At 36.0% G+C, this 17,344-nt stretch overlaps 2 protein-coding genes across 3 annotated transcripts in view; both read right to left on the bottom strand.

Moving 5' to 3' along the window:
• arhgef12b (Rho guanine nucleotide exchange factor (GEF) 12b) overlaps positions 1 to 8,669 on the bottom strand; it is a 63,906-nt gene extending 55,237 nt beyond the window's left edge. For both annotated transcript variants that reach the window (XM_057324440.1, XM_057324433.1), the window contains exon 1: positions 7,223 to 8,669. In XM_057324440.1, coding sequence (XP_057180423.1) covers positions 7,223 to 7,254 — 32 coding nt within the window. In that variant the 5' untranslated portion in view covers positions 7,255 to 8,669. The remainder of the gene's footprint in view (positions 1 to 7,222) is intronic.
• Positions 8,670 to 9,635: 966 nt separating this feature from the next.
• Positions 9,636 to 12,408, bottom strand: tlcd5b (TLC domain containing 5b). The gene is made up of 3 exons (XM_057323631.1): positions 12,159 to 12,408; positions 11,583 to 11,785; positions 9,636 to 10,758 (listed from the first exon to the last, which is right to left on the bottom strand). The coding sequence occupies exons 2-3, from the start codon at positions 11,776 to 11,778 to the stop codon at positions 10,226 to 10,228; spliced, it is 729 nt and encodes a 242-aa protein (XP_057179614.1). The 5' UTR covers positions 11,779 to 11,785; positions 12,159 to 12,408; the 3' UTR covers positions 9,636 to 10,225.
• Between the last annotated feature and the right edge of the window lie 4,936 nt (positions 12,409 to 17,344).

Genomic DNA, 17,344 nt, shown 5'->3' on the forward strand with positions numbered 1-17,344 from the left:
ATGTTTACACACACAAGGAATTTGACTTGGCGACAGGAGCTTAGAGCAGAAGAAAGTAAAAAAATGAGAAATTAAATAAAAACAATAATGCACTATTATGCGTGCGGTATGAATGTTCTCATCTGTTAAAAAAAACATTTAAAAAAACACGCACTGCTTACGCATGCAATATGAAACAGGCGTAAGTACACTGGATCCAAATGGTTTATGATAATGACTCTTTTGAATGTAACTGACTGGTTTTTCCACTAAAGCATTAATAAATTCGCCAATAGGTGTAACCTTAAATCAAATAGAAAAGAGGAGAGAGGGAGAGCTGTAATTGTGCTAAAAATGATAAACAAGATCTTCTCATAGTGTTCTCAAAGGTCACCACTTTGACATTATTATCACGCATTTCTCTCAGACAACGCAAGCTTGCATGTATTTTCAGCTCAGCTAATGAGAGTGGCACATAAATAGCTGACAAGGGCTGCTGACTGTCAGCTGACCAAACAGAGCATAGCATGCCTTCCACCAACAACACCAGTCTAGCTGGGAAACGGGTGAACTTCCCAAAAAAGCATATCACGATCTTCATAACAAAGAATCTCGAGCCACGATCTGAATTGAAAATTTTCACTTTTCTGCACATAGCACTGGTGCTACAGATGTGTAAAGTTGTATAGCACAGGCCAAACAGTTGTACAGGTAGCACAAGTATAAAACGTCTGTTATCATCTTTAAAAAACACAAAAGCAGGTCATCACATAAATAGACTGGTTAACGACAAAGGACATTAATGTTACATACAAATGGATCAATTAGGGCCATATAATTTTTAGTTTACCCTTTTTTATTGTTCTGTGCTGTCAAGTATTTACTATACACTACAATAGTAATAAATTTGTTCACATAAAAATACTGTAGTATACTATAGTATTTACTAGGCCTATAGTAAACTACAGTAAAATTCCTAGATAATATAGTGTTTTTGAACCTTATTATAGTAAATATTAAAGAATACTACATTTAATCAATTTAATCTATAGAACACTACAGTATTTTTTAATTCAAGCGTTTAGGTTAACCTGTGTTTTATTTTGACAGGTCGTCGTGAAGATGCTCCCACATTAGATGCTTGAGTTTCAGTGTGTGTAGTTCAGTGACGATAGTTTTTCTCAAACAGTGAAAACAGTTAAATGCACCTGAAATAAACTCTCAGGGCAACTCTGGACATGATGTTCATGTGTTTATGTCCTCATACAGTGAGACACATACAAACAAGCCGCTCTGTCTAATGCACTTGCAAAACTGTATCGCACGCATGCTAAACTGGTAATTTTTCGCAGCACGGCGAGACTTTGCTCTGTCATAATTTGCTCATTCTTTATTTATGCATAACTAAAGAGACATCTAAATATGTTTGCACAAAACCAAATATTTGCACTCTTCTCTATGACTACATGTTCTTTTCGTTCCTTCAAGAAAGCTCTACAGAGGTGTCAGTTTGTGCTAGATTTGTTCATTTTCTAGAAGGAATTATGGTGGGATGCGGTGTTTACAGAACCTGTTCACACAAATTTCTAACTTGATTAGACGTTTCAATGGTCTTTTTGGACCAAAACTGAATTTACGATACTGTGTAAATAACCAGGATGGAAACAAAACTTCTGGCACCAAACAACTGATCTTAACTGTTATATGCCATGGCATGCTATAACTACATAATATACTAAATGTTAATTTACTATCATTTAATTTTACTACACAAACCTAACAGAAACACTATTTTTATTTTTAAAAGTAAAAAATGACTTAAAATGAGAAGTTATACAGAATGCCGATGTCACAAAGTAACAAAGCAATCCCATGCCTTCCCATCATGCACTGCGGGTGGCCAGCAGCTCTGTCAGGAAAAGCTTGTGGCCCGGTTGACAGACATTGCTTATTAGTGATGTCACCACTTCCCGAGAGGGCCCCGGGGTTACAGAAAAAGACCACAGATCAGCTAAATGCAGTGACAAAGAGCGAGCTGTATGATATGTTCACCAAACGTTCAGTGACGTGATACTGGCTCTGGCTACATGAATCCAGACACTGCAAAAGAACAGCGCTTCCCTCTGGATTTATGTCTCTGAAAACATTTTAAAATATAAACAAAATATTATATAGAGAATGCTGGCTAAAATGCAGGTCAAATACAAGCTTATTTTCCTCTGTTTTTCTAATTCTGTGACTTTAAACTGAATAATAGGCGAGCATGACTAACATGACATGGGCTTCAGACTGCCCTGTACAACACTGTAACCAATGAATCATTAAAAATGAGACCCATTTATGACATGTTTGTGTACAGTTATTTTGTTTTTGTAATCACTGTTGTCACTTCCACATACTCAGGCACTCAAAGTCATTCTTAACAGTCAGCCACCTGAAAAACAACACATCCAGCTCAACTGCATAAATATTTGAAGGTCTACTGCTCATGAGTATCGAGGTCTGTCACTGCCACCGTAACTACATGTACAACAGGACCATGCGCTTGGGCAAGCCAAGCATTTGCAACTGTGTTTTCATAGTGAGATGCTAAAGTTTTAGTCCTTTGACAAGATCACATCCACTTAGAAACCCAACAGAGATTAACTGGACACTATTTTTAAACATACATGAAGCATTTTGTGAAACCTGGGAGATTAAAGCAGCGACTTACAAAAGATATTCAGAGACAGACACAAATCTCACTGCTGTCAGACAGACAAATGATCAGAGATGATTGCAGCTTTGCTTGGGTGTGGTGTCCTCAGAAAAGAGTCTAGAGAAGCCTTAAAACAAAAGCAGCATGTCGAATAGTCTTCCAAAAATGCCAACATGTGACATGGCCTCCCATTCAAAACTCACAAGTCTGAGCTTCCAATTTCAAAGGGAGGAAATGTCAATAAAGCACAGAAATCCATTTGCTATATTATTGCTAAATTATTATGCGCTATAACCACATAGGTATATGACAATTATTCTGACAGAATTTACATGTTTTGTAAGCATAATGTATGCTTCCAAGGTACTGGGCAATTTCAGAGATATGGACATGACATTTTCAGTCAAAACTTGAAATATAAATTCTCAGAGAATGTATTTATTACCAATATACTGAATCATCCGTTTCTACTTTCTAAACTCAATTAAACACCTGATCATAGTTTACGGACATCCGAAAAAAATCTGTCTGCACAAGTTTTAAAAGAGAGATACATTCATGCGTTATGGATGTGACAAAAAAGGCTGCACGTTTTTGAGAAACAAGACACTTTGTAGGATTTCTGTGAATAAAAATGTGCAGAACAGAGGTAATAGCCTAATACCCAACAAACAGAGAAAGAATGACTCTTCATAGACCACAAAATAGTACATATTTTAATTTTCATGTGCCCATTTGTGAGAAATATGGCGAGTTTTGCATGTTCAGTTACGGATGTGACAATTTGCTTACATGACTATGGAAAACTATATTTCAAAAAATGTTGAGACTTCACATAAACCACTGCCCTATCACTATGGTTAAAACCTTTGGTAAAAACTTGATTTGACCATCTTAAGGCTGACATTTGCATGCAATACTGAATTTGTGTGTCTGAGCATATATACACAACTTAATGAAAAATATTATGTACGTCTATAACTTAAAGGTTCAGTATCAAGTTGGCGACCGTTGTAAAGACATCCGATCTCCTTAAAATAAGAATCTCAACACAAATAACACAGATACTTATCTCAACTTTTATTTTCCAAATAACAAAGAGGTCTCTTGTAGTTACACAAACAGATCTCTATGAGAGAAAGCCTAATGGGAGATAGTGATGTTTAACTGAGAGCAGGTGATCTATACATGTCTGTAAAAAAGGCGACCTGACTCTCCGGTTTACTATCACAGCACCATCTCACAAAACCAATCAGTAGCTGCGTTTACATGGACCAATGTAATCCGATTAAAAGTCCAATCCGAATGAAAACGCTCCATATAAACACGTCAATCAGATTAAAAATGCCCAAGCCGATTGAAATTTCAGTCGGATTGTACGGGGTGGTTTATGCCGTTTGTAATCCGCTTGATAGGACATGTAAACACTTGATCAGATTAAAAACCGAAGTAGGAATTTGATTAAAAACCGAAGTAGGAATTTGTGCGCATGTGCAAAGACGACACTGGCTCGTACAGACGTAAGGGTGTATGACGCACGGAACGGAGCAGCTGTTGCAAAAGAAATCATAAATCTGGCAAAGCGGTACACATTTCCATATGCTTGTCATCTCTAAATGAACATATTAATGTTTCTATGCATTTAAAATGTCTTAACTGTTTCCCTGAAGTGAGTTTTTAACCGCCGAAAATTTCTGAGTTCCTTTTTAAAACACGATACATTTGTAGATGTACAAACATACTGTAGGCTAAAATATCTAAGCATAAAATTTCATTTATATGCGTAGTAGGCTACCGAACATTTCTTTTATTTATCGTTTACTTACATGTGCTTTGGAAGGATTAACTGTTTTTACCATGGTAAATCGCTGTAACGACCTTGCTCCATTGATATGTACTAGACATTATTTTGCGTTTATGAATTATACATTATTATGCTGGTACTTTTAAATGTGTGGCTTATAGAATAACACAGGTAACAACACAAGAGGTGGAGAAGCACAAATTTCGGCTCACTTGGCCCTGCCAGCTGTGCTCTTGTGAACAGCATTATCAAAACACAGCAAGCTGCCCGAGTGACATACCGTCCACACATCCAAAGGGCTTCCTGTCACAAACTGTGCGCTCACAGGTGTGTGCAATAAACAGCCCATGTTACACATCAGTCAGTATGTTGTGTTCTGGGTGACTAATACACTGCCAACAAAAAGACAAACGAAAAGCTCTTAGACAAAATAAGATCAAAATCAACAATCTTCAAAGCATACAAAAAGTAGCGTTGTTCACATCTCTTTTTCGAACGTTTGTTCTGCCAGGTCATAAAGTCACCAATCAGATGCTTTGTTATTCAACTCTCAGTTTTGCCAGACCGTCACTGTAATAATAAGGTAAAAGTTAATATATTTACTCTCAAGACCCAAAGAAAAGACTGTCAAACTTCATCATCACACTTAACCTGATGCCCAGCTGCAACAATGTAACCTGACCTCATTCTGACCACTTCAGTGTCGTCAAAAAAAGCACTCTGGCAGTTCCACCCCGTTAAACATTATTTTATTATAGTAAAAGTGTAGGCCTAGAAACCATGTTTCTTAGTGGATGGATTGCCATTTTTATTACCCACTGCTTTACTACAAATATCATGGTTTATGGTCACTTCAGCGTTTACATGCACAAAATAAACGGATATCTATCAAAAATCATCTTAAAAAGAAACCTGTTTTCACCTGTTTACATGCATAGTAATAAACCGGCTACGCAGAACACCACATTTACACGGAAGTTTGAGACTTGCTGGGTTTCTCGCGTGCAGTGACGTCATCGTCGATAGTCTGTTTAGTAATTAAAAATGCAGCGGGAAAACGGTCAGAAGCTGTAATTTTACATCTCTCCTCATGTCCGCAGTACCTGCATATGCAACAATAATTCTTCATTTTGACGTTTCTACATCAACTGCATGATTCGAGAGAAGACTTGTATACGTTATTTTACTATTACTTCCGTTTGGGACTTTTACCACTGCGCTTTCAGACATGCGCACTTAAACAAAACTGAGAGAAAACCGGTAAAGGCGTTTACATGCAGAGCGAAATCGGAGTAATGGGCAAAAAACTACCTCTGCCGATCGGTTTTTGCTTAAACTGTTTATGACCTTTCCCCGATAAAAAAACCCATTTTACACGTTTACATGACCTTACATATATCAGCTTATTAAGCATAATCGGCGTAAGACTGTGCATGTACACGCGCTCAGTGAGACTATTCCAATTTTGTGGGCACTACCCACGTGAAAAAATCTAGTAGTATATTTATGATGTAGTATACTAGTATATAGTATTTACAATAGTAAACTGTGGTATATTACAGTATTTATTGTATAGCATAATATTTTGTAGTATTAAAGGGATACTTCAGGCTTGAATCAAAATTTCCCCATGTTTTACTTACCCTCAAGACAGCCTAAGTGAATGTGACTTTCTTCTTGAAGAATAATGCAGTCGGAGTTATAATACCACATATCTTTTTTCTTCCAAGCGGTAGAATGGGAGTGAATGGGGGGAAATTTTTTGAAGCTCCAAAAATGCACCCATCGATCAAAGAACAGCTCGACACGGCTCCGTGGTCTTAACAAAGGTCTTCTGAAGCGAATCGATGCATTTGTTTAAGAGAAATATACATAAAGACAACGCCAGTAATGATAATGTCTAACATCCGCTGCTGACGACAGCGCCCGCCCAGAGGAGACGGTGTTTCTATTGGCTGATAACGAAAAATGCTGTGTTCGTCACAGGAACTTATGACACGCCTGCGTCATTACCCGGAAAAACAAGCCTCTCGTTCGCCTGCAGCGGATGTTAGACATTATCGTTAATAGCGTTGTCAATATGGATATTTCTCTTAAACAAACGCATCGATTCACTTCAGAAGACCTTCGTTAAGACCACGGAGCCGAGCTGTTCTTTGATCGATGGATGCATTTTTGGAGCTTCAAAAATTTCCCCCAGTCACTCCCATCCTACCGCTTGGAAGTAAAAGTATACGTGGTATTATAACTCCGACTGCATTATTCTTCAAGAAGAAAGTCAAATTCAGTTAGGATGCCTTGAGGGCAAGTAAAACATGGGGAAATTTTGATTCAAGCCTGCCCTGAAGTATCCCTTTAACTGTAGTAGACGGAAAAAACTGAGGTAAATTCTGTAGTATCAATAGTCTTTACTATATAATGTTTAAAACGCTTATTTAGGAAATTTAGTACAGTTTAATGTAGTTACTGACGTAGGATACTAACGTACAGCTACTATATTGTTTTTGCAAAGGTTTGTACTATGACGGTATCAGATAATAATATTATAGTAGTTTTATAAAACACAGTCTGCGGTACTGAATGACTAACAAAGCAATTTGCCGGTACCTCCAAAGTACATCTGCGAATACCTTGGTATTATTATTAAACATGTCAAAACCACGGTAATACCGTGGTGTTAGAGGCAGTGTCATGTAAAATAAGAGAGTATGAGTATAAGACAATATGATTTTATCAGTTACCTCTCAGCAAGCGTGTACTGTGTGCCGCTCATTGGGCTTTCCTTTCTTGGTTTTCTTCAGCTCTTATCCAGTTAGCATTTTACCATATTAAAACACCTTTGTGTTTAAAACCAACAACAACCAGGTAACGTTAGCACTTTGGAATTTTGACAGTTCTTCTTTACGTTTACAGGAATGTCTTCTTCTCTTGAATGACAGGATAGAAACAAACAAGTTTATGTTTTATATTTCCACGGTTTATCTGTCTGTCTGTGTCATTTGACTGAAGTTCTACAGGGAGACGGCAAACGGTAGGAAATCGATGTTGAATGCAAACACACATGCAAAAGTCTTTCGTCTGGCCTTATTGCACATCGATGATCAATGCAGAATAACTCTTTCTGTCTGTCAGTAGCTTGCAGTAAAACGCTTCATCATTTTCCCAGCCAAAATGCCACCACAGAGACCGTCAGGCTTCCCCTCGCCTCTGTCTGCTTGCAGTCGCTTTGTAAATCCAAACCAAAGCTCGAAGTAAAGCCAGCGACACAAAGAAGTATTAATATGTCGCTTTAGGAATGAAACAGATCGTCCGGTTGCATTTCAAAATAGTCCAAATGCTCTTTCCATATATCGCGGATATGTCCCAAATGTTACTTTGCACGTCCCGGTGGTTGTCTATTATTCCCCCACTGAAATACTTCCAATTCGGCATTCCTAAACTAATTCTAATCCCATACGCGGCATTTTCGGTTTAGTTAAAAACGTCTGTTTGCGATACAGACTACTACAAACGGTAGACTATTTTATATATCCTTTTAGGCCCCCTACACGCTGAATGGACTTTTTCTCCAAAAGAGTGTCTCCTGGCCACTCCAGTCTGTGGAAAACTGTGAAAATTCAATCCACGGAATGTTTAAAACATTCACAAGGTCCATCTTTTCATTGTAATTTCTTCACCCAGTCCAGCTTCCAAAAATGCTACATTTCCACTAAAGCTCGCATAAAACGTTTAGATCCTTTGATGTTAGGGACAACAAGCTGTATAGTTCCCAATTCGGAAATTCCGTTGCGAATAAAAGCGTCGTTTCAAAGCAGCAATGAAATAAATCCTATCTGGAGCAACACATTATTTTCCTGCAGCGAAGGGTTTCCTTCTTTTCCGGAATGATTTGTTTGGAAACTTTGGTTTAGTAGGGTCCTTCCCTTCTTGTCTCCATGTTTTCCGAAATTCAGTAGTTTTTAGGCTCTCTTTCTCACCCAAAATCTAAACGCAAAAAAACGTGTCTCGCTAAGAACGCAAAGAAAGAAAACACGCGTACTTGTTGTCATATGTGACCGTTTTACAGGTAGGAAGGTTAAAAAGCGATTACAAAAGATCACAAAAACCCAGATAATTCCTGACTTTCAGTAAAATTACATCCCGGACTCCTACGCTTGCGACGCGTCACAACTTTTTTTGGTGTATCCGTCCGCAAGCCCTAAGGCTTTCTCGCCCACCAAGTGTTTGTAGACCACTAATGATCACTGACACTTTTCACCATGGTGTTAAGTATTAGACCAAACATTTAAAGTGATTTACAGATTTGTTAAAATCTGCAAATAAAAATGAAAAAGCCTAAAGAGAGATAGGCCTACGTGCTGATAATGTGTTACGACGTGGAATAATTCTTATGTTAATGAGATGGGGGTAGGAAAACTTACAATAATAGGCTAAATATCCACATAAATAACCATATTAACCACATCTTAGTTTAGTCTAACAATAGACTAGTCATGTGGGGTTCACATAGACTAAAAGGGATCATTAGAAAACAACTTGATTTATCAGTTACGATACATTTATCAGTTATAACATTAATTTCAACATTTATACTAACAAATTAACAATAACAAATAAATCAAAATGAATAAAACATTTTAGGAGAAATATACACTGAGACCAACCAGAAACGTATAGCTGTGATTTATTGGTCTATGTTGTGCATAGAAACATCTAAATCTATTGCGCCACCTAGTGGTTTAATTAACTGCTCAGCATACTAACCTCGACATAGAGGCTAGAACAGGATGTGAAAACACATTTCACACAGAAATTTCATACGACTAGAATAAATATGTCATTGTTCTTATTTTAAAGCGTTTGGAAAATCGAGATGAATTATTCCAGTCATTAAATGTAACAAAGTTTTAATGAGAGTATTTACCAATGTCTCTCTAAGTTTAATATGTGAACATTAATGCTGGTATTGGCTGTGTTTTGAAATATGAGATAAGATCAAATACAATTACAATGGATTCAATAAGTATTAAAAACAACGAAATAAAATAATGACTATTTAAATAGTAATCTTTTTATATAATATTGCATATATACTGAACAAAAATAAACATATATATTTTGAAAAATATGTGCAAATATTTTAAGTTGTAGAATTTTATGTGAATATTTGTGGTGAATATTTAATAATCAAGCCAGCCAAATGCCACTTAGTGATAGGCACAATGTTTGGATAACTATACAAATAAATATAGATATGTTGTTAAGACCTAATGTGTTTTTACAGAAAAGATTAAGCTAAGATTTGTATTTGTATATTAAAATTCACTAAACATGACTCAGCGGCTTTAACGTTTAAGGAAATGAATCATGCAGGAAGTTGGTGGTCTTTTTGTGCGACTAAAAATCTCACCTGCATATGAATATCTAAAAGACAAAGAGGATGGTGCTGAATTTCTTTTGTGCAGGAAAACCCCTGAATTGCCATTTGGGATGGGAGCGTGGGGGTGTATCACAGAACAGCAGGTCACATACTGTATAAGACAAGGTCATGTTATCCTAGATTGACTGACAAAAACACACTTTATTATTATTGTCAAAATATGTTTGGAACCTAATTTGATATTTACATTGGCACACTAGACCAAAAGATAGAAATAAAAATCTTAAAAACCATTTTTTGGTTTTTAAGACTTAAAAACATTTTTAAGACTTTAGCACTTTATCAGCAGTCACATATTTTTCTCCTATTTGACTTTAATAGCATGTCCATTAGCATCATCCAGTTTGCTCCTCTCTTTCCATCGACTGTACTTGGTCCGTGTTTTCCGACAGGCAAACCGTGCAATGTCTATCATGAAGATCCAGGAGAGCATGTAAAAAGCCACCCCGCCTACTTTCATGATCATTGATGGTTTTGGAGAAGTTAACTCACAGTACAGCATTCTGCCCCCAACACCAATCCTCACCGATGCAAACAGAGCAATAAAAAGCAGGTCCACCACATCTCCAGCTAAACTGTCATAGCGACCCATGCGCTTGAGGAACCAGCGTGCCTGTAGGAGCGGGTTGGTGATCTCGCTGCCTAAGAGCACGCCACAGGTCTCAATGCCTGACTCGCCCAGTCCCAGAGCCAGCAATATTCCAAGGATGCTGATGATGTGGTGGGCCAGCATCACAAGACCTTCTGTGCGAAAGAACATGCACCAAGCCATGTCAAAGAGAAAGTATCCCAGACTGAGGACTAGAGCCAGTATCTGGAGAGATGTGTTTTCTGTGCCTGGCAACAAGAGGAGTCAGAAGTCAGATTGAGTTCAATCATGCAGATGGTAATTAAACATGATAGCTGTAATGCTCGTTTTGTATTGTTTAACATCTTAACATGAATGAAAATGCAGCAGTAAAAGCAAAGCTATTTTCTGCATGATTTTTGCATGATCAGACTGATTCCATATCTTAATTGGGGTCCATAGGATTTATATAAAACTAAACTAAACTAAATTATTAAAAAATAAAATACATAAGTTTGATCAGATTGAAAAGTAATGGCAATGGATATTTGATCTGAGTTATGATTAATGTAACATGTGGAGGTGAGCAGATGATTAAATGCTTGAGGATACATTCAAAACTTTAAGTATGAGCAATAGAAACAGTGACAATTACCTTCAGATTTTACATAATAAAACCACCATAGTGCTAGGGGTGGTTTGAGGGTTGCCAGGACATTGCTTTGTGGTTGCTAAGGAATTGAGTGATTGCTTAAGTTTGTTATGGTGGTTGCCTACTGGCCAACATTTAAACAGCCCACCCCATCCTCTACAATCTATACAAATCTGAGTTATAAACAGTTGGGTTAAAATGAACATATGCTGGTTGTTTTAACCCATTGTTGGGTCAAATAGAAATATTTTATAGGTCAATTTAGCCTAACTCTTGGGTTTGTCCATCTTTTACCCAATGTTGGGTTATTGTCAACCCAGGGTTGAGTGTATGATCCAATCCTCAACATGGCTCATTGACTGAGCTATCATTCATGACCAAAAGTAATGATGATGCTCATTAATAAGCATAATTGTGTCCAAACAAAGCTGAGGCTCTTACCTGGGTGCGTAAAAGGCCATGGCCCAGCAATGAACGCAATATAGGCGGTCAGACAAACTATCAGTATGCCATGCAGCAGAGTTACCAATCTACAGTTCCACTCATTATCTCTCTCTGTATTCAAGATACACAACAACACATACACAAAGAGCCAGCCAATCAGGCTGCAGCTAGTCTCCACAATGAACAAGGGCATCTTTGCACTGAAATATCAAAATAAATGAAAATGTTACACAAACACTGGTGAACAGTAAAATAATTTTACTCTCAAGTACATTTTCAAAATCTGTTTTTATGGGAAAAAATTGACTTTACTACATGATAAAGCATATCATTTATTCTACTACATTTCATACATACCGTCCATGTCGTTTTTATACCTTTAGTATTTCTAAAGGTATTCTACCTTATGTTTTTAACGCACTCAATCGACAACATTAAAAATCTTAAATGTATTTGAGAAATGTTGTGGAGTGAAGTATATAAAACATCCAAAAATACTTTACTTTTAGGTAATATTATCAAGAGACTTATAAACGGTTCAATTGCAAATTGTGATAGATCACATTTACAAACCTTATATATTACTCAACAATCCAAAGATTGAATCCGAACAACCTTGCATACTTGAAAATAGTCCCATCACCGCACTTCCCTTTCCGTTGGCATTGCAGCCTTGTGTTTAGACATCCGATCGCAAAGGACATCTCAAGACATACTCATCACTCGTCTGCAAAATCTGCAAAAATTCTGTTCCCCTTTCAAAAGTGTTTTGGTGACCGTCTGTCAGAAAGTGGCCTGATACAGAAGACCCAATCACAATCTAAAACTACAGCGCTTCTGATCGCTCACTTCCTCTCTTTCTTGTGTCCAAGCAGGTTGAGCTTCTTATGAGATTAGTCACTTTACTCCCAATATACTTCAGTTAAATTCCTGACCGCATGGATCCATTCCTTTGTCCATCCAGTGTGAGCTAACATTGAGTTGTGCTGCCCTAAACTTCCAATTCTTTTACTGTGAAGGAAGTGAGAAATGGGGCAAGAGGAAGAACATTACTAAGTGTCTTTGTATCAGGTCTTGTAAGACATTAGTATTTATTAATCACAGGATTAGTCTGATACTAAGTTTTTTTTCAACTACTGCAATACATACAGTACAGTTTATTGCATGCAACTCAAATTTTTAGTATGTTGAGCTATTTGATGACCATCTGTTTTAATAAAAGTATATTCTTTGAGGACATCATTTTTTTATAGCTTTTCATGCATACAGACTTTGTTTCTTTCTTTAAAACATAGAATGTTCTTTAGCAACCTTTAGTCTCACAAGCTATCAACATCAACCTTTAAAAAAGCTGTGCTGGGGGGCATCCAGCTCAGACGTAATCTGAAACCGAAGACGATTATTATATCCCAGCAGACACCTGGAGGAAATATGCAGACAGTTTTGAAGTCTCGAGACTCTGACTCGGTCTTGAACTTGGGCTCGAGACCATATTTTAATGGTCTTGGTCTTGTCATGGACTTGTGTGCATTTTGACTCAGTCTCGACTCGTAGTTGAACATGTTTGGAATTGGACTTATTCCCGAGCCCACTCGAGTTCCATCCAAAATAATAAAGACATTGAAAAGACATCCCTTTATGGGCCAAAAATGAAAGGTGTTTCTATAACTTTTTATGACGTCTCCTGATTGTCTAATGTTGACGTTCAGTGGAACTCTGTACAAAGTAAAAACTGGTTGAAATTTTGAGGTTATCAGACTAGTTTCAGTTTACACATGGAAATAAATTAAGTGAGACTCTTTGAAATAAATTGAGTTGAATGATTTGAATGCAGTAAGATAGCAAGCAACCATTGAATCAATGTTAAAATGAATGATTTGTCAATGTTAATTGCGTTGAACCAGTATCACGTTTGTACCTGCAAAATCACCATTATTGTGATCATTTTTTAGCTTTAGTTGAGCTCTTGGCTCTTCTATTTTAATGTTAAATTAGTTGTTTTTATATGGAAAAAATTTACTTCACTACATGATAAAGCATATAATTTATTCTACTACATTTCATACATACATACCTTTAGTATTTCAGCACATTAAAAATCTAGTACTTTTTTCATGTTTTTAATGCAAACATTGACAAAAATGTACATTCGACATAAAACAACACTAAAAATCTTAAATTGATGATTTGTCAATGTTTATTGCATTGAATCAGTATCACTTTTGTACCTGCAAATATCACCATTATTGGCTCTTCTATTTTATTGTCAAATTAGGTTTCCTTCAGCCATAACTGTGTGTTAAAATTAGGGCTGTCAATCGCGATTAATCACATCCAGAATAAAAGTTTGTGTTTACATAATATATCTCTGTGCAATGTACATATTAATTTTGTATAATAACACGCACACACACATACATGCATATATTTAAGAAAAATATAAAATATACAAATTTATAAACATGTATAATTTAAATTATTGATAAATATAAATAAATACATATAAATATTTCCTAAATATGTATACATGTATGTGTATGTGTTTATAAATAAAAAAATAATATGCACAGTGCATAGACAAATATTATGTAAACACAAACTTTTATTCTGTATGCGATTAATCACGATTAATCGTTTGACAGCCCTAGTTAAAATACATTAGTTGTGGCAAAGAGATGATGACTTCTGGATGGTAATGTATACATTTTGAAGTTGTTTGGATCACTGTTTAATAATTGGGTTTGTTATTAATGTGTCAGCTCTGTGGATCTGTAGTTTGAGGTTTAAGCTAATATACTGTGATTTTTTTACAAACTGCCAAACCACTTTAACACACAAAGACATCAAGAATCTGCATATGAAACTCAACAATGGTGACAATCAACAAAAGAAAGCTTAAAGCTGCAATGCATGCTGGGTATCAACATAGTACAAAACTCATTCATGACTCCCAGCATGCATTGCAGTTGATCTGTTTATCTGAATTATTTTGAAGATTGTCACCATTGTTGAGGTTTGTATGATGAGTGTTGAAGGGTGTGTGTCAGCGAAAATGTTTTTGTTTATTTTCTCTGTGCATTGACTAGCCAGAGTACTCAGACCAGTCATCAATTGATCAATAATGTTTACTACATTTTATTACAGCCTGACAAATTCCATGAGAACAACCCCAACTTTTGTAAAAGCATCTCTGTCTGAAAAAAGTATTTGTAGCAAAGCTCAATAAAACGGAAGGAAGGAAGCGGGAACCGGCTAACATTTAACAATAAATTTTAATCAAAAATAAACAAACAATAATACAGAAGTAAAAGGCCGGCAGCCCCTCACGGACGACAGCCGGCCACACAAACATAAACAAAACTTAACATTTCCGGGCCTGGTCCTCTCTCCTCGGCAGTCCCGTCGCTCGTCCTCTTATGCTCCCGAGCTCCCCCGTGAGGCATGCGGGACCGGTGTGTGTACAGCGGCCCCGCCTTCCTGCCCCACGGCTCTCGTCCCGCCTTCCTCGCTACAGTATTTTAAAACAGTATTACTCGTCCCGAAAATAATTAATTTAACAAAAATTAAAGAATCAAGAGCCCAACTAAAGCAACACTGTAAAAAATAATTTGTTGAGTCAACAAAAAAAAAACGTTGTTACCCCGCTGCCTTAAAAATTTTTTTAAGTTGACAATAAATTTGTTGTGTTAACTTATACCTTCAAAGTGGAATCAACCTTTGTAATCTTTGTAATGATTTTTCCAAGTTGACTTAAGTATTATTTTCTAGTTCAGACAACAAATGTAGCCTATTTGTTATTTTAACTTATCAATGAGCTGATTCAACTTAAGCACATTTGTTCGCTGCCTTAAAATCTTTAGTTAAGATGACAAACATTTTTCCGTTGTGTTAACTTGATTGGCACAACTTTTTTCCATTCACTTTTTAATAGATTTTTTGCAAACAAACAAACAATTCGCTATATAAATCAAGTGGAAATAATACACTGCATACATTACTTGACTTTAAATATCAAACATTTTTGCTGCTTTAAATTTTGTAAATTTTTTACAAGTCATTTCAATCTGATATTTTACTATTATATTATATAACAAACTTATTTTACTGTTTACTTTCCATTTCAACTGCCTTGTAAAGTCAATTTGGTTGCACTTCAAATATTTAAGGCAGTAAATATTTTTTTTACATGAAGAAAAACTAGCTCATCAAACTGTATTAAAATATGAATTGTAATTACAGTATAATATATTCTTAAGAGATTGTATCTATTTGTCTGTTAATAAACTTGTTCACATGAGATTTGCAAAAACAAACTTGACCCAACGTTATAACATTTGCAAACGGTATACAAAACCCTGAAGCTTCTCTTAAAAAAGCTACTTTTTAGGTAGCAACTAACACGAAGACCAGCTGCTTTCAACAATGTTCATTATTAGTTTTTGAAAAGCCTCAAAGGCTTACTTAATGTGTTAGGAGTAGTCAATGTTCACAGCATAAAGTAAACCCATCAGGAGTCCAAAAGCCTTTGGGACATCTGAGATATCAACTGATCACAATAATGCAGATTTTTGTGGGTACAAAAATATTTAATCCAATTAACATTGATTTAATGGTTGCTTTGCTTACTGCATTCAAATAATTCAACCCAATTTATTTCAAAGAGTCCATATGAAAACTGAAAGTAGTCTGATAAACTCCAGATCTGAACCAGTTTTACAAAGGTCCCATCAATGTCAGACGTTCAGAAAACATCATAAAAGACGGAGAAACACCTTTCAGTTTTGCCAATAAAAGGACCTATCTTTGGACATATCTTTGCTCAGGGGGAAGTAATAATTGTAATAAAATTACTTTCATACCACTTAATATGTGGCCATTTTACCCTCAACTAATAAAATCAACTAATATCAGTCTAAGTAAATAAAACACAGTTTACATGCCATGCTTTATTTAATGCACTCTATGAGCTTGGTGCCAGTTTTATTGTTTCCACCAAACATTTAACATATTCTTGAATCTTTCTTTAGGTCTTGTCTCACTCAGACCCAACCTTATGTGGTCTCGGTCTTGACTCGGACTCAAACCTCTCGGGTCTAGGTCTTGACTTGAACTCGACCTACTCTGTCTGGACTTGGTCTTGACTCGGAGTCAAATGAGCTGGTCTCGACTACAACACTGTATGCAGAGTTAATGGTCTAAACATATCCACCATATTGTTTTCAGGCACCTTATGTTATGTTGTGTTGTTATATAATGTTATATTATATAGTATTTTATTTTGGGGTTTATTTTAATGTTAACAAAGATAATCTATAATAATATGTCTCAAGCTTCTATAATATATTCATAAACAGAAATGTTTGGTATGTTTACCAAACATATATCAGTGTCATACAATCAGATGGGCTTCTGAAGTCAGTCTCCTCTCCTAATGTTAAAGTCGCCCCTCTAGTGACTGAAGCTGGAACTTGAATAATAGAAACAAAAATAGCTTATGTATGCTTTTTTGTAATAGCTTATGTAATTATGTAATAATTGCTTATATGAGTATATGATCACACATACAGTAATCAGAATAGGATATTGTATATTTCACAATTTAATGAACATAAGTTAGATAAATATACACGGATTTATTTAAAAATGACACCAATAGTCCACTGGCTACATTAAATGTACTTTAAAGCCATACAATAGTCCTGCCGAAGGATTTAATGTCACGAGATATTTAGTCACGAGAAAAATACAAAATCTTTAAA

Source organism: Triplophysa rosa, linkage group LG2 (genome assembly GCF_024868665.1).
Source record: "Triplophysa rosa linkage group LG2, Trosa_1v2, whole genome shotgun sequence".
Taxonomy (NCBI): domain Eukaryota; kingdom Metazoa; phylum Chordata; class Actinopteri; order Cypriniformes; family Nemacheilidae; genus Triplophysa; species Triplophysa rosa.